The 18108-nt window shown below is 40.1% G+C and overlaps 1 protein-coding gene across 1 annotated transcript in view; it reads left to right on the top strand.

Moving 5' to 3' along the window:
• Window positions 1-17857, top strand: part of ASB3 (ankyrin repeat and SOCS box containing 3) — a 116442-nt gene extending 98585 nt beyond the window's left edge. The window contains exons 10-11 of the mRNA XM_014573102.4: window positions 5007-5140; window positions 16064-17857. Coding sequence (XP_014428588.1) covers window positions 5007-5140; window positions 16064-16251 — 322 coding nt within the window. The 3' untranslated portion in view covers window positions 16252-17857. The remainder of the gene's footprint in view (window positions 1-5006; window positions 5141-16063) is intronic.
• Window positions 17858-18108: the final 251 nt, after the last annotated feature.

Below are 18108 nucleotides of genomic sequence, written 5' to 3'. Positions count from 1 at the left end.
AAGCAAGTCAAGCTCTCCCCTCTTCTTTAAGGCACCCACACTATTTTCATGAGAGGACAGCAGGAAAAGATCAGCTGCTCAAGGAGACTGCCCTCGCCTCCTTTTGCTCATTTGTGAGCAATAGGACAGCTTCTGTGCTTCTTCCTTTTGCTTTCCCTGTTTTCTCCCAACAACACTTGGCCTGGGAAGGAGATAGGTGAGCCGGCTGCCCACACTCTGGTCTGGAAAAGGTGGCTGAAGAATTCCAGGAGCTGCAGGGAGGAGCAGAGGTAAAGCTGGATGAGGCAGGAGTGGGGAGGACTGAATTAAATGGGGGTACAATTAAGATGGGGCCTGGAAGAGGCTATATTGAGGGGGCAGAATTGATTTGGGAATTGTAGAGCAGAATTAATTTGGTCAGGGCACAAGCAGATGTAGAGATGATTATAGACCTCTCCACTTTTGTCAGATAATTTTAAGCACAGATCTTAATGCAGTTACTTAACTCAGGATTATGACTAATAGGGTATGTCTACACTGCCACCCTAGTTTGAATGAGGGTGGCTAATGTAGGCATTCGAATTTGCAAATGAAGCCCAGGATTTAAATATCCCGGGCTTCATTTGCATGTTCCTGGGCGCCGCCATTTTTAAATGCCCCATAGTTTGAACTACCTGCACGCGGCTACTCGTGGCATGGACTAGGTAGTTGGAATTAAACCTCCTAATTCGAACTACCGTTAAACCTCCTTGCAGGAGGAATAACGGTAGTTCGAATTAAGAGCTTTAATTCAAACTACCTAGTCCATGCCGCGTGTAGCCTTGGTCAGGTAGTTTGAACTACGGGGCATTTAAAAATGGCGGCGCCCGGGAACAAGCAAATGAAACCGGGGATATTTAAATCCTGGGCTTCATTTGCAAATTTGAATGCCTACATTAGCCACCCTCATTCAAACTAGGGTGGCAGCATACACATACCCATAGAGATTTCAAATGTCTTGCTTGAAAAGTTCACAAAGAAGGGCAGGGTTCAGTGTCATTAAACTTTTCCCTCTTCTCTGAGAAGAACCAAAACAAGGCTTGGTCTTTTTTTACTCCAGGGAAAGGGATGCTTCTGAATGTTTCACTGATCAGGCTTCCTTCCCTATCAGTTCCCCCTTCTTGTATAAGTGGTGTGGTACCCATCCTAAATTAATAGAAAGTAGGGAAATACAATACAGTATAGCAATGACATAAGAAAAATCTCAATGCACAGTTAATTTTGTATCAGTGTGGGAAGGGGAATCCCTCTGACATTAAATTCAGTGGCAGGGGGAAAAGGAAGGTGGATAAAATTCCAGATCGTCACTGTCACTTGAATTTTTTTCAATAGTACCATATATTTTATGCTTTATGCAACTCATGATTTAATTCATTTCAGATACAAATAACTGGATTGCCTGTTTTTTTATTTAATTAGTCCTCAAAATTATTCTAGTACTTAAAAGTCTGAATACATTTTATTTTGATTTTTCCCCAGTGTTTTTTCATGTTGTCATGCAGGATAGAAGCTTTGACTTTACATGTCCACATTTAGGACTTTAACAAAATAATTTAAAACTATACAAGCACATGGCATAATGGATTAGACATAGTTCACCGATTTGGTGTATTCACAAAACTTTGAATATCCTGTTAGTAATTCTACTTCCATGTAAGCTTTAATTTGTATAAAAAGTTACATTTTAGTGTCCATTCAGTTTTAATCATGGATTTATTTTAAATTTTGTCATATTTATACAGGTTGGATCTCACTGGGCCAGCACCCTTGGGACCTGAGCGGTCCCAGATGAGGGAATTTTCCAGACCAGGGAAGTCTCTTGCCACCAGCCTGCCACCCCTCCCCACCACCAGCTCCTTCGGCCTTGCTGCCGGCTGGGTGACATGGCTGCCCCAGCCCCGCTGCCATAACTGCTTCTCCAGCCCCACTGCTCGCACGGCAAACCTGGCCCTGTCTCTGCTGCTGTGGCACCAGTCCCACTGCTGGCTGGTATATGGTCCCGATTGGGCTGCCGACCTGTCACGGTCCCAGACGGGCCTCCTTTGCTAGGCTGCCATTGCCCGGCCAGGCTGCCACGGCTCTGTCCCCCGTGCTGGGCCAGCATGCAGCCCCACTCGGGCTGCCACAGCACAATCCCACTGCCAGACTGTCCTGCCCCACTACTTCTGCCGTTCTGCTGAGGCCCTGGCCCTGCTACCATCAGTCTCGCCTTTCACTGGGCTCTTAGCTGCTGGCCCTACTGCCCGGGGGCTCTCTCATTTGGCAACATCCATGGTCCTATCGGACCATGGCTGTTGCTGAATGAGAGAGTACCAGTTTAGGGAGGTGCAACCTGTAGTTGAATTTTTCATACTGCTTGCAATGTTAACTTCATCATTAAACTGGTTTTCTTGATTTAGTGAAATTTTAGATTCTCTGATTTTCTGTTCAGAAGTTAAAACATTTTAAGCCTGAAATGATAAATGATATTTGTGATTATACTCTATTTACATATGTGTATGATTACAAGAGTAAACACTAGAACAATCCCATTTTGTGATTCTTGTTCATTTGTATTATATATAACTTTTTATTTTCAGATAAACTACAAGAGCTTCTTTATTTGCTATTTAACTTAAATTACTTAAAAACATGCTTGTTAAAAAAATCTGCTTGTTACAGTGTATTCCACAAATTTGATACACTTTTGCAATCCTAAATATAATGCTTGTTCTCTCCCTCCCCTCCCCAGAAAATAATGGCAGAATAGTAGAACGCAAATGCCATCTGTGTATATGGTTGATTAACGGTCATTGGCTTATGATTGTACAACTGTACAATATAATGGTTATTGTGCTAAGTAACAGTACATTTTAGTATGAATATCAAAAGTGGTAAGCAAACTAATTATGGCATTAAAGAAAACAGTGAAATTAGATTTACCATTAGGGATGTTAAGTAGCAATTAATTTGCTAATCGAGTAGTTGGTGGAATTTCCATTGAGTACTCAACTAGTCAATTATCACTTCTGCATTCTACCGTTGAAATGTACAAGAGCCCCAGTGGGGGCTCTTGTTCATTTCAAAATTGGAATGCCGCGTGGAGCCCAGGGCCAGCGGGAAGTCCTGCTGACTCCGGGCTCCATGTGGGCGCTTCCGCTTTGAAATGCACAAGAGCCCCCACTTGTGCATTTCAAAGCAGAAGTGCCAAATGGAGCCTGCGGTCAGCGGGGGACCCACTGGGGACTCTTGTACATTTCAAAGCTAACATGCTGCACAGAGCCCGGGATCAGCTGGAGAGCCCAGCTGATCCCAGGCTCCAAGTGGCGCTACCACTTTGAAATGCCGCGTAGAACCTGGTGTCAGCTCCACCTGGCATTTCAAAGTGGCAGTGCTGTGCTGAACCTGGCTCCACGGGGTGTTGCCGCTTTGAAATGCTGCGAGGAGCCTGATACCGGGCTCCCCGTGGCACTCAAAGTTGCAGAGCTGCACGGAGCAACTGACCCCGGGCTCTGTGCAGTGCTGCTGCTTTTAAGTACCTCCCTCTTCTCTTTCCCTCCTCCCCCCCGCTCCCTCTATCTGTTAGAGGCAGCAAGGGGGTGGGGGAGAGCGACTATTCAATTATCATGTCAACTATCCAATAAGCATTTGCTTATTGGATAGTCGACTAGTCCTTTACATCCCTATTTACCACTGCTCTGTATTGTTTAAATAAATGCATTGAAATGATTTCCATGGTCATACCTGAATTACATTAATTCTGAAAATGAAATAATAGAAAATACAGAATAAACAAGAATTTTTTTTATTATTAGTTTTAGTCAACCAGTACATTTATGTTTCACATCTTTTTATATTTTAAACCATTGATTGAGTCAGATGAGCATGCAATAATACCTAGATGGCAAGGAAGTATTTTCTCAAAGTATGTGTACCGTGCACGTATTGTATTTCAGTACGTTTCCAATACCTTTTAAAAAAATAACTCCTTTAGACTTCTTGTGTAACCCACTTAGGCTGTGAAGGCTCTTGCTTGCCATTTCTTACACATTATCTTGGAGAATTGAGGTATAAATCACCCTAAAAACAGTCTGGCTACGTCTAGACTGGCATGATTTTCCGGAAATGCTTTTAACGGAAAAGTTTTCCATTAAAAGCATTTTCGGAACAGAGCGTCTAGATTGGCATGGATGCTTTTCTGCAAAAGCACTTTTTGCGGGAAAGCGTCCGTGGCCAATCTAGACGTGCTTTTCCGCAAAAAAGCCCCGATCGCCATTTTTGCGATCGGGGCTTTTTTTTTGCAGAAAACAAATCTCATCTGTCTACACTGGTCCTTTTGTGCAAAAGTTTTGCGCAAAAGGGACTTTTGCCCGAACGGGAGCAGCATAATATTTCCGCAAGAAGCACTGATTTCTTACAGTAGGAAGTCAGTGCTTTTGTGGAAATTCAAGCTGCCAGCGTAGACAGCTGGCAAGTTTTTCCGGAAAAGCGGCTGATTTTCCGGAAAAACTGGCCAGTCTTGATGCAGCTCTAGTGTATAGAACTAAAATCTTTAAACTTTCTTAGGTTTTGTGATTTGATTATTTTTAAAATTACATAAGTCATTAAACATTTTTTTCAGATGTGATGGAAAGCCAAAGCAATAATGCAAGACATTCATCTTGGTGTTGAGAGACCTTGAAAAAATCTTGATAGAGATGGAATAAGCAATTCTTGTAGAGAAAAATATTGCCTGTTACGAAGGCAGATACATTTTAGAACATACATTCTCTTACAATGAAGTTTAATTCTAAAAGTAATGGAGGAAGATCTAATTTGCTTTAGTAATGTGCTATAGCATCAAAAGTTACTTTAGAATTCCCTTTTGATGTTTTGTTCTGCATAGGATATTTCTAGGAACTTGTTATAAAAACATAAATCTTTCAATATTTTTCCTCCTCTCCCCCAAAATTATTTTTGTTTTGGTGTGTACACTAGTTCACTATGTTATGTAACTTTTTACTGTGTAGGATTTATTCTGTGAATGATGACCTCCTTAATTTCACACTGGAGTTCACTAACTGGAAAAGGCTTCCTACAGCTATAGAACAAAATCTCTCTGACCACAAGGAAACCTCCACCTGGGTTCCACATCGCCATTTTGGTAAGTAGAACAACCCATCAACCACTTTCTTCACATATACCCATTTCCAGAATTTAAGAGGGGAAAGCTCTTTGGAACTATATGTGAATTCTATAGACTGTAACATGAAATTGGATAGAAATTGTGTTTTAATTGTGTTTTAACTATTGGTGAAAACAATAGTTGTCTTAAACTAAGATCATATTTGAATTAATAAAATAAGATAGTAAGTGAAATATATAATGTGTTTAAAACTGGTACTTTTAGTCAGGATTATCTTCCCCATGTAATTACTGGTAGACAATTTTTTTGTTTGATCTGTATAAAGTAAATACTAGTTTTTAAGTGCCTTTAAACATGAAAAAAGCAGCAGAATGTCGTTATAAAAACTATATATCAGAAGAAATTCAGAGAACCTATTGTTTGGAAAGATTTTGATCTAATTACTTTTGACAGTAATTAAAAATATCAACAACATATGTGTTATAATAACACAAATCCAGCAGCCTGTCTTCCTTTTCATAGTTAAAATATAGTCAACTGAAACAAATGAATAAATATTTTCCCACAAATACTAGCTTTCACCACACACATCTTTCCCAGAAGCCAGTCAGAGCAAATGATCTGTGCAGTACTGGGCTATCTGAAAAATTATGGAGTCCTGTTTCATATTTATTCATTGTAAAACTAATTCCTTTAAAAAGAGGTGCTATGCCATCTGTAAAGTGATTGTTTTTATATTTATTTTTTAAGATTTTCCCTGGAGTAACTCTCCATCTTACATCAAAGCCTCCTTGATTTGAATGCCCCCTGTTGTGTGCCTCTTCTAGTTCCATTGTCAGGTTGCTCAAAACTGGCAGACGGCCGATCCACTTCATTGTTCCACCCCTGAGCAGATTTTTCACCCTGAGTCTCACAAAGATTACGGAGTGTAACTCAAGCAGTTATAACCATTGAAATGTTTTCCTCGCTTAGCTATAACCTGCCATAAAGTCATCACCAGCGCACTTTTAATCTGCCATTTGTACATTCCACAATCATTCTGCACCTGCTCAGCCTACTATTGAAAGGCTTCTTGCTGCTGTCCAGGTTTTCTGTGTAAGGATTCATGAGAGTAAGGGATACACTAGGTCTCCCAGATCATTGTGGGCATTTCAACACCTTTCACTGTAATCTTCTGGTTTGGAAAGAAAGTTTCTGCTTGTAGCTTTCTGTACAGTCAGTGTCCCTGAATATGTATGTGTCATTTACCTTCTTGAACCCACACTGTGTTTTAGTGAAATGTCCGTGGTGATCAACAAGTGCCTGTAATATTATGGAAAAGTACCTCTTTCTATGGAATGGTTCTGTCGTAAGATGGTCCGGGACTAAAATCAACTACTTTCTTCACGTATCCATTTCCAAAATTTAAGAGGGGAAGCTCTTTGGAATATTATTGATTTGAAACCAGTTAGTAGCAGTCTGACATCACCAATTTCCACGATCGTGAGGGCTGTTCTCATTTTGATGTTCTTGTGCCTTGGAACTGGAGGAAACTTCTGAAGGGTTTCCACATCCAAAAGTTCTGTAGCCACTGCTCATCATCCCAGACCTGTATAAAGTCAGTGCTTGTTTGCCAATCCCAAAAGTGACAGTTCAGCTGCTCTGTGAATGCCAAAAGTAATCTGATGTTGGTCTTTCCATAGCACTCAGCAGGTATGGCAGTTCTGATTCCTGTTCAGATCGGGAGCTTGTGATATGCTGCATGACCATCTGTGACAGCACAATCATAGAATCATAGGACTGGAAGAGACCTCAGGAGGTCATCAAGTCCAGCCTCCCTTCCCAAAGCAGGACCAATCCCAACTAAATCAACCCAGCCAGGGCTTTGTCAAGCTGAGACTTAGAATCTCCATCCCTAGAGGTTTTTATCACCTCCCTAGGTAACCCATTCCAGTACTTCACCACCCTCCCAGTGAAATAGTTCTTCCTAATATCCAACCTAGACCTCCCCCACTAACTGTAACGAGCCCATTGCTCCTTGTTCTGCCATCCGTCACCACAGTAGTGGAAAGCATTGCAGAGATGGTGAGTGCACTGTAAATGGGGGTAACTGAAAAATGCTTTGAAAAGCAGTAAGAAGCCTGTGGAATAATAGGACGAAAAGAACTTCAGGATGGGACATTGAACCAGCACTCATGATGAGCTGCGATCCACTCCAGCTTTCCACAAGTTCTGGCTGCAGAAGGTGGCAAGCAACGTGGTGGGATGGCTACCTACAGTACACTGCTCTCACTGTTGATACTAGAGCATCAGCTGTGGACAGCTCTCCTGATAGAAAGAGTGTAGTGTGAACATGTGAGAGCAATGTTGTTACAGCACTTTTTGGTCAGGGACATAACTTTTGTCAACAGAAGATTGTAGGAATTGTTTTTGGCCTTGGTGTCAGCATAAGGAAAACGAAAAGTGTTATCTAAGATCAGGATTGTAATGTGATGATACCAAAATATAGAGTGCTTCTAAATTTTCTCTTTTAAATAGCCTGCTGAGGAAGATGCGCAGGTCAATTCTGGATTTATGGAATTTCTGTGGGTGTTATTCCCTATTTCTTCCTCCCTCACTCTTCCAAATCTCTGATTTCCTTCTAAAGAGTTCAGAAGTTTTAGGGGGTAGCCAAGTTAGTCTGTACAGGATAAACTTAAACAACAAGTAGTCTGGTAGCACGTTATAGACTAACAAAACTCATGATAGCATTTACATGTTTCGTTAGTCTATAAAGTGCTACCAGATTATTTGTTGTTTTCTAAATAGTTGTGAGGGCTATGCTTATAGTTAGTCAGAATATGGGACGAGCAGCCTCCTCAAAGTTTAATACTACTGCTTTCAAGAGTAAAATTTTTCAAACAATGGCCGAGAGATTTTTTGGTGGGGGGGTCCCAATCCCTTTTAGAAAAGACCGTGTTATTGCATTCTGTAGTCTGTGCTATGTTTCGAATGGGACAGAACTTTTCATGAACTGTGGCAAAGTTGGCTCAGTTGATATGAAGGCTGCAGGTAATATCACTTTAAAAAAAAAAAAAAAAAAGTTCCACTTTTTAGTTGAAGATGCTGCATTTTTGAAAGTTTTAACCTTAAAAAAATTGATTTATTGGGAGGAGGGATAGCTCAGTGGTTTGAGCATTGGCCTGCTAAACCCAGGGTTGTGAGTTCAGTCCTTGAAGGGGCCATTTAGGGTTCTGGGGCAAATCTGTCAGGGATGGTACTTGGTCCTGTTGTGAGGGTAGGAGACTGGACTTAATGACCTCTCAAGGTCCCTTACAGCTCTATGAGATAGGTGTATCTCCATATATTATTATAGCTTTTAAACCGCTTTCCATTGCCCCTGCAACAAGTTCATGTTGTTTTTTACTTGAAGCTTTTTTTTAGGGAAATGTTTTTAAGTGAAATGAAAAAGTAGAAATGAAATGGAATTTATCTCTTTATAGTCAATGTGACATTTGAATTGTGTGCTATTTTAAATTGGTGGAGGATCATTGGTGGAGGATATATGGAAAATTTCAATATAACTGGCAGCCTTTTTGCTTTTATAGTTAAAAGATCTATTTGGGTACGTCTAGACTACAAGCTTCTTTCGAAAGAGGCTTTTTCGAAAGAATCTTTCGAAAAAGCCTCTTTCGAAAGAGAGCGTCTAGACTGCAACCTCTTCTTTCGAAAAAGTGAGCCACTTTTTCGAAAGAGAGCACCCAGGCAGTCTGGATGCTCTCTTTCGAAAAAGCCCTGTTTGCATTCAAGAATGCCTTTTTTCGAAAGAGCACTTTCGAAAAAAGACGTTCTTCCTCGTGAAATGAGTACCGCCGTTGAAAGAAAAGCCGCGTTCTTTCGATTTAATTTCGAAAGAACATGGCTGTAGTCTAGACACAGGTGAAGTTTTTTCGAAAAAAGGCTACTTTTTTCGAAAAAACCCTGCAGTCTAGACACAGCTTTTGTGTCTAGCATTTGTGAGGTGATAGTCAACATGTATGTATCGTATTAAGTATAAAACTGCACTAGTAGCATTTTACAAGAAATATAAGTGTGCTTTATGCCAAAATAAAAGTGATATTGACAATCTATTCTATATACATACTGTGGAACATATAAACATCATGAATGAAATAAGTGAAATTGAAGGCACCCAAGGCAAACATCATATTAGATAACCTTCAAGTATTGTATAGTTGGCTGAATATGAGTAATGAATTATTTGGAAATAGAAGATAAATACAGTACCAGTTCAAAGTTACAAACACTGGTTACCAACTGACCAGTCAACCACACGTCTCATTTGGAACCAGTGTTACTCAATCAGGCAACTGAGTTGAAAAAAAGCAAAAATTGTATGGTACAGTATTATGTTAAACTACCTTAAAAAAAGGGAAAGTTGAAGAAGAATTGACAACGTATGAAAGTTGTTTCTTTGTTTCATTTATATTAATATGATTAAAAGCAGGATTTATCTTCTGCATAATAAAGTTGCAAAGTGTATTAAATCAATGTTAAGTTTTAAACATTTGAAAGAACAATTATAATGGTTTGTTTAAAGTTATGAATATTTCAAAGTTATAAACAAACTTCATCTAGAGTCTAGAGTTTATTTTGGGAAAACTACTGTCTTTTGGATTAATGGTGTAATCCTAAGTATTAAAGTGCTGTGGATGATCTTCCTTAATTGAGACTCATCACAAATTGTTTTCTTGTGTGCTAAAATTCCCATTTTATATCTTTCATTCTGTGCCACAGCAAGATGTACTAATACGTGTGCTAAATATTTTGTATTTTACTCAGAGGGTTGTAGGATCTTGTGTTTGCCCATTGTAGAATTCTAGAATTAATACTGCTGTTAGGGTTGCCAGGTGTCCAGTTTTGAACTGGATAGTCCAGTATTTGAGTTTTCTGTTTGGGAAACAAATTGAGAAAACATAAATGACAAAATATAAATGTCCGGTATTTTTTAAATAAGATGTAATGTAGATTGTGATGTACTGTCAAGTGTGTCCAGTATTTTTGTTGAAACCATCTGGCAACCCTAACTGCTGTTCACAAAGGAAGGGAAAATTGCATGTCTATAGTAATTCTGTAACATTAAAAGTTTCAAGAATTTTGAGGATGTAGTCTTGCAGTACAAGTGTATTTAATGGTCAAAGTATTCAGTGACACATTGCAAACTATATTAACCTATAGAATAGACAATCCCTTAGTTATTGTGAGATTGATTCTCAGCTGTTAAAATGTCAGATTAAGGATCATGAACCAAAAGTCACGGTAAATGCTATAGTCTCAGTAGCAGAACTAAAACGATCTTATTGAAATAGTATCTTTACATTTGTAACACCATTTTGAGACATTTTGATCTGAGAATGGCATAGCTTTTCCAAAAAAATAAAAAAGAAAGAAATCAAACTCAAAGAACAAATATAAATTTTAATGACAGTAATCTACTGTGCATATAAAAGAGAATTAATCAACAATAACTGTATTTATCGTGTGTGTGTGTGTGTGTGTGTATATAATATATATAGCAGCTTGCAAATCAACAGTTTTGACTTATACATACCTACTGATGTGAAGTTGGGAATATGTAAAAAAGCTGTGCTCCATGGGGACATACATGTATTGCGATCCCAAGACCTTCAAAAGCAATGATTTTTCACCGTTGTACTAAACTCATGAAATGGGCTTAAAACTCAAGATTAAAATAATACATTTGGTTTTCATTTTATGTTGTGCCTTTTGAGTCTTTAGGATTCAGATTTTTAAGGCTTTGTCCACAAATAGGAGAGCTAATTTTTTTTTAAGTTGAGATTATGTAATTATATTTCTTCCGGAACTGGGTCCTGAAGAAAAACACTGAATATTCTGAGATTCATGATGAAGTTGCAGAGCTGGCAGCATTGCATGTGACCCTTTTCAGATATGAACAAAGGCTATAAAAGGAACTTTGGCATGCATCCAACCATAGCTGTTTCTACTACATTTAAAAAATGGGTGCAATAAATGATCTGCAGAGGCAATGTACCTAAAGAGCAGATATTGGCACAATAACTTCTTTCTCTTTTGCTTATTTTTCTTCAGATCCCAACAATTAAAAGAGATACAAAAAAGCAAAACCCAACATCAGCCATCCAAGAAAGAGGACAGAGAGGCCTAATGATTGTAGAAATGGTCTCTGAAGGGAACATTTTAAGAGAATAATTCCTGGCTGGCAATTCGGGTAGAAGTGTTACAAATCTTAGTCCTAGGCATGTTATGCATGTCACTGAAGCTTTAACCAGGCCTAGTACAGGTTGAAGCTCTCTTGTCCAGGACTCTCTGGTCCGGCAGGACCACAGATATTGCTAGACCAAAGAGCCCCAGCCACAGAAGTTGAAAGTGACTGGGAGCAGAGCCTGTCTGGGGGTGGCAGCCTGCAGGGCCAGTGACCTGGGGACAGGAAGCCCCAGGAGCAGCTGCCTGCTAGTGCGGGGCTGGATAATGGGTGCAGGGAGTCCCAAGAGTGGCTGCTGTCTTGTGCAGGGCCAGGCGGCCAGTGACACAGAGCCCAAATATCGACTGCCACCTTTTGTGGAATCAGGCGGCCCCCTAGGAGCAGCTGCCCCTTTGCATGGGATCGGGCAGCTGGGCGCAGAGAACCCCAGGAGCAGATTTCTTCCTGCGCGGTGCCGGGAGCAGAGTCTCATAAGCAGACTGAGGCCAGCAGAGCCAGGCAGGTGGGCCAGAGGAGGTTGGGTCTCTGGGTTCCCCTCGGGGCAGCAGCCAGGAGGGGAGCCCAGGGAGATCTCAGAGATCTGACCACCCCCGATCCTGCAAATTCCCTTGTTCGGGATCACTCAGGTCCCGGGAGTGCCAGATCAGGGAGGATCAATCTGTAGAGTGAGGTGTCTGGCTGTAAGGAACATCAAGTAGATATTACAAATCTGCATACAGGCAGTCCCCGGGTTACGTACAAGATAGGGACTGTAGGTTTGTTCTTAAGTTGAATCTGTATGTAAGTCGGAACTGGCTCCAGATTCAGCCGTTGCTGAAACTGATCGCCAGTTCTGACTTACATACAGATTCAACTTAAGAACCCCAGGCATCCCCAAGTCAGCTGCTGCTGAAACTGATCAGCAGCTGATTCCAGGAAGCCCGGGGCAGAGCAACTCTGCCTTGGGCTTCCTGTAGTCAGCGCTGGTCAGTTTCAGCAGAAGCTGACTTGGGGACGCCTGGGGCAGAGCAGCTGGGGTGCTGCTGGGTTGCTCCAGTAGCGCCGCTCCTTGGCGCTACTGGACCAACCCAGCAGCACCCCAGCTGCTCTGCCCCAGGCGTCCTGATTCAGCCACTGCTGAAACTGACCAGCAGCGGCTGAATCAGGACGCCTGGGGCAGAGCAGCTGGGGTGCTGCCGAGTTGGTCCAGTAGCGCCCAGAGCGCGCCTGGGCTGTCCCGCTGCCCGAGCCCCCCCCCGTGGCTTTACTCTGCGTCTTCCTGGTCTGCAGACCAGGGAGAGGCAGAGAAAGCCCCGGAGTACACGGGCGGCAGGACCGTGAGGTCCCGCAGTCCGTGTCCTCCGGGGGAGCCCCGTCCGTAACTGCGGATCCGACGTAAGTCGGGGACTGCCTGTATGTAGAATCAATTAAAAATATTTGAATAAAGCTAAGATTCCTTGTAAGAGAAAGGTGAAACGAGAGCATTTGGTTTTGTGATGCCCCTTTCAATAGTCTCAATTGTTATTATGCCAGTGGCTGCTAACCTATTCCTAGCCTCTGATTGGGTTGGGTGCATATATCGTAAAACTGTAAGAGGGCATTCTGGAAGGAGAATAAATTGTTAAGGCTGTAAGCTCATCTTTAACTCACAGCGTACGCTTTGATTTTGCTAAGATCTGTTGGTTTCTTTGTGATATCTGCTGCTGTATCTAAGAAACAAGAGCCCAACTGCATTTCTTTGCTTTTGTTGGATTTATGTCAGGCCTTTGGTATAGTTTTTGTGTGCATTGATAACTAAGGGTATGTCTACACTACAGCGCTAATTCGAACTAACTTAGTTACCAAGGGGACCTCAAAGGCAGGAGATTCCATATTAAACCCTTGGGGAGGCAACAGACTGGTTGTGGCCTAAGAGAGAAGAGACTCTGAGGTGATAGCCCAGGAATAGGGAACATGGATACAAGTTTGTTTTTTCCAGTCAGAGCACTCTTACATTTTATAAAAGCCCTTGTTGCTCTGTCACACTCCTGCTCTTGAGATAAAGGTCAGCCAATTACTTATGGAAACCACGTAGCCACACACCACCCATTGGGAGAGTGTGAGAAATAGCGTGAAGATACAGTATGTGATAGTCAGTTGCTAAATAGACCAACAGAAGAACGAAATACCATCTTTTAATAATGAAAAGGTTAAGTTCAATTCTGATCAGAAGTTGTTTTCCTGTCTTTTGTATGGGTTGGCTTGTATAATGTAATGTCTGCACCAGAATAGTTGTTTTTTTAATTAACCTTTACTTTTCTCTATCTTGCCCCTCTGTTAGCTCGCTCAATAGATAGAAGATCTCCTCTTTTAATCTGAATCTTTTTTTCTTATTGCACCCCCATTCAATTTTAAACTCCTACCATGAGCCTTGGATGTGGACTCCCTTTTCCTAGCATTTGAATTCTGAGACTTTTCACTAACTCCATTGCTTCTTCTCTTCCTTTTTGCCACTGAGGAATGTTGGCAAAAAATCTGGTGTGATGATTCTTTTTATGCTTTTAAATCTGCCTTAACTTCCATTCAGATTGTGCTCTTTGTGCTGTAAGCAAATCCTAATGTCATACTGAAGATTTGATATTTAACATTTAATCAAGCCCTTCACTTTCAATCAACTTTGGCCCTACTCATTGCATCCAAATTTATCAATCTTCCTAACAGTTTAGATGTTTTATGTTTTGCTGAGGCAAAAATCTTTTAGAGCATCTGAGGCAAATCTGAGAGATTGTAGAGTCCAAAAATGGTACATTCTAACTTTATGGATATCTTTCTATTTACTTTTTGCTGCTCATAACTCAAAAATGGCTTGGCCTAAATACTGCAGATCTGGTGTAAACCTTGGCTTTGGCAAAATTATTTTACTGCCTATACCACCTTGCATTGCCAGGTTGGAGGTAGGCTTTGGTAAAAATGAGACTCAGACCCATAAATGTTTAAATAATGATATTTTAGTAAGATAGCGACCAAGAGATTGACAGTGAGAATTGTGAGTTTAAAACAGATTTTTCTATAAAAATAAGAAAGGAAAGGCGAGAGAAGGCAGTGAAAGGAAGTAATTATATTAAGGAAGACTCATTACAGTAAAGTGTCTCTGCTATATTTTGGTTCTCTCCTGGTGTTTGCTATAAAAATTAAGCCTGCACTAGGCTTTGATATTTCTTAACATTATGAAGTATCTAAGGAGACACTGCTGTTTATTCACCTTCTAATAGATTGGTCACTCTTAATGAATCATATCTTATAGCAAAGTTATAGGTAAAGCAAAAGCTTAATGAATTCTGTGAAGGCTTAAAGCTGCATTCCAATGTCTCTCTGATGTATTTATTTGGTATATGCAATCTAGTTAAGCCAAGCTGCAGCATTCTAATAAACAATGTTCAAGGCACAAAGACCTCCAGGATGTTTAGTCATTCTGCAGTCTTTGACAATATAATATGTGTCAGGGTTTGTGGTTGCCCATATTGACATAATGGCCTGTCTCTAAAATGCCACCAAAATTCCACTGTTGCCTTTGTATGAAATACTAACAGCATATTACAATGTGTTTCTGTGTGTTAGTACATCTCTTGACCCTGGGGCTGCAATTTGATGAAATGCAAGAGAGGGATATATGGAAATGTAGATTTATATGAATATGTGTGAGAGAGAGGAGTTCAGACGGATGGTTTCTAATTTCTAATTTCTCAGTAAAACACATTATCCAACACAACAGGTTAACACAACTCATAAGTATTTTGTACAAATATGTAATCGTGAATCGTGGTTGATTAAAAAAAAGCTGACTAATAATAGCCTGAACAATAACAAGAGAAGATGACGATTATATGATCATTAACCCATTACTTTTGTCATCAATATTGACTCTTTTCTCCCCACAGTAAATCTGTGTCTCCATTGTTGACTTTCTTTCCTCTCGATTAATTGTCAGTCCCTGGGTGTAACATGACATCTGCTAATCTCTCACCAAGCAACTGGTGGTTCAGGCAGGTTAACTGTACCTTTTTAGTAGAGGGTAGGGATGTAAAGAGTTAATCAGTTACCTGGTAAACATGCCCCTTACAAGCATGCTTACTGGGGTAACCAGTTACCCAGTGGGAGGGCTGCTCTGGTCCCTACCACCCACAGCGTGGAGCGGTGGACCCACCTGGCCAGAGCAGCTCCCGCCCATGGCACAGGGCAGTGGGCTCGCCTGGCTGCAGGACTTCCCTGGCCGCACCCTTGCTCCAGTCCAGCCAGGCCATCCACAGCGCAGTGCAGCAGGCCCTGCCTAGCATGATGGAAGCAGCCCACTGCCCACATGCATTGCGGCAGGCCTGGCCGAAGCAGCCCACGGTGTGGCAGACCCAGCCACGCTGCAGCAGCCCCCTGCTGCAGGATCATGGTTAACTGGTTAAATGTTACATTAATCAGTTAGCTTTTTAATTGGGATTTTATATCCCTAGCATGGATTAGTTTTTCATGAATATTAAGATTAAGTTATTTTTATCCAGCTGATACAGAGACCTTCTAACATGCTGGTTTAAAATCTGCTAGGCTTCTTCGTGCATTAGAATTGTGATTAATCATCTGGCAAGTGGGTTATTTAATGTGTTTGGCTTTTTGTTAGCAAAGGAGAACTGCCTAAGAGAAGCAAAAATATAAACACATATCTTAATCCAGTAATTCTTTTCCTCAGATTGATTTTTGTTTCTTTAATTTTCCAGCCTTTATCCCTTCCTTGGCTCACCTTTGTCGTCTTGAGATCCGGTATATTTTAAAAAACGAACACCTACAATCTGACCAATTTATACGCAAGTTGCCATTGCCCACTTGTCTACAGGACTATTTGCTGTACTTAGATATATTGAGAATAAATGGCATTCCAGGACTGGTGGATGTTCAGGGTGAATGAAATGAAGGAACATTTTACTCAACTCAAGCCAGTTCAGAAGACCCCAAGAAGGGCAGCATATGGTGCTGATGCTTGATGGTCCAACTGCCTGAGATTGTACCCAAGTGGTGTAGACTTTATGAATGTCAATTAGCAAACAACACAAGACAGCTACTATATCTGCATATTTGTTAGTCAAATAAAGGTGTTTTTCACACTGCAGTTTTATATTTTAATTATAAGTATGTTACTAGTTCTGATCTCAACTACCTAGAAAGCTTTTAAAAAATGTGCTCTAGTCCCTTCATTTCTATTGTTTATTTCAAATGAAAATTCCTTGTTCTTATTCAGAAAAATCAACCTGTTGGTAAACAGTTTCTAGATTACTAGCTCTGTTGGTCACTAAATGAATGTGAAAAATCCCATTCTAGATACTATACCTACAAAACAAAATATGTATTAAAGTAAAAAAATATAAATTGAGTATTCTCTATTTGTATGTTGAGAAATGGCCTAGGTGAACCAGACAAAATCACAATGCCCACAAGAAAAGTGCTTGTTGAGGTAGATCTGTTTTTGTGTTAATGGACAATAATCTGTTTTAATTTGTATGAATTAATGGGTGTATTATTAGTTGCTTCTATTCTGCCTTCCATTAAAGTGTCTTAAAATATTCATTGTATTATAAAAATATACATAATAGTTTATTTGAAGAACACTAATACTTCTTCCCTCTCAACTTTAAAGATATGAAAATGTTGGTACAGTACTTAACAGATGTTTATGCATATAATTGATAACAGGAATAAAAACACTATTCAGATTAGTGTTTGAACAGCAGAGACAACAGTGCTCTTTGAAATTATGTTGTAGTAGAATGGAAATGATGCAATAATTCCAACTGCAATCTTTACATTCATGGACTATTTTTTTCTAGTTCCTTAGAAATTAGAGTACAAAAGGAAGTCAGGCCCAATATGAGTGTGATGAGTTGTCCTAATTATTTTAATTATCAGGAGGTTAAGTGCTTACGTGTTCAATGATCCCCTAGCTGCTGATGGCAAAGAGAAGTTTAAGCTACTGAATGTATTTATAATTTCTCTAATTACAGAGTATACACATTCTCTGTTTTGGTTGTAAATGACTTGAGTTCTGGTCCTGTTTGGATATTCCTGGAGATGGAATGTCTGTTCTTGCTGGCTATCTTCATTTCTGCTTTTTTGTTACAAGTCCCAACTATGTATCTAGAGCTGACCATGGTCAAGAATGCAAACAATGGTGGATATTATAGCTTACATTTAAAAAAAAATTATTGCTGAGTTGGAAAAAATAGCTCTCCTTCATAAATGGAAATGCAAACCATAAACATGAATGAGAGTAATATACTCAAGTTCCTTCTTGCCTTCAGAAGATCTTATTAGCTTAGATACCTTTATTTCCAAATGAGGTTTGTACTGACAGGAATTTGTTAACACTATGTAGAAATGTGTCTGTGTACTGTGCTGTACCAGAGGGCATCTGTACATTGTCAATATACAATGCTAATGATGTAATCATTGGCATTGCCTATATTGTCCATGTGTTATCAACTCTTTTGTCTGATTTAATAAACAGTTTAAGAATCTTTCCATATTGGTGATTTTTATCAAATTTCAACATGTATGCAGTCTAGTTTAGTCTCTCTTCAGTTATAATTTTTATAGAAGTGGTTCTCAAATGTTCATAGTGTGCACCACGTCTTAATAAAAACAGTGTCCTGGGTCATGTCCATTTTCTTTCACAATTGTGCAATCCGTTTTTCGCACTGCCAAGGGCCAGTGGCAACTATAGCAATTGTTTATGTGGAAAAGTAATAATAATAAAGTATCTAATGATCTA

The sequence above is a fragment of the Pelodiscus sinensis genome, chromosome 3 (assembly GCF_052426305.1).
Source record: "Pelodiscus sinensis isolate ZL-2025 chromosome 3, ASM5242630v1, whole genome shotgun sequence".
Lineage (NCBI taxonomy): Eukaryota > Metazoa > Chordata > Testudines > Trionychidae > Pelodiscus > Pelodiscus sinensis.
Note: the sequence above shows the minus strand (reverse complement) of the source record. Positions and strands in the feature narration are given on the sequence as shown.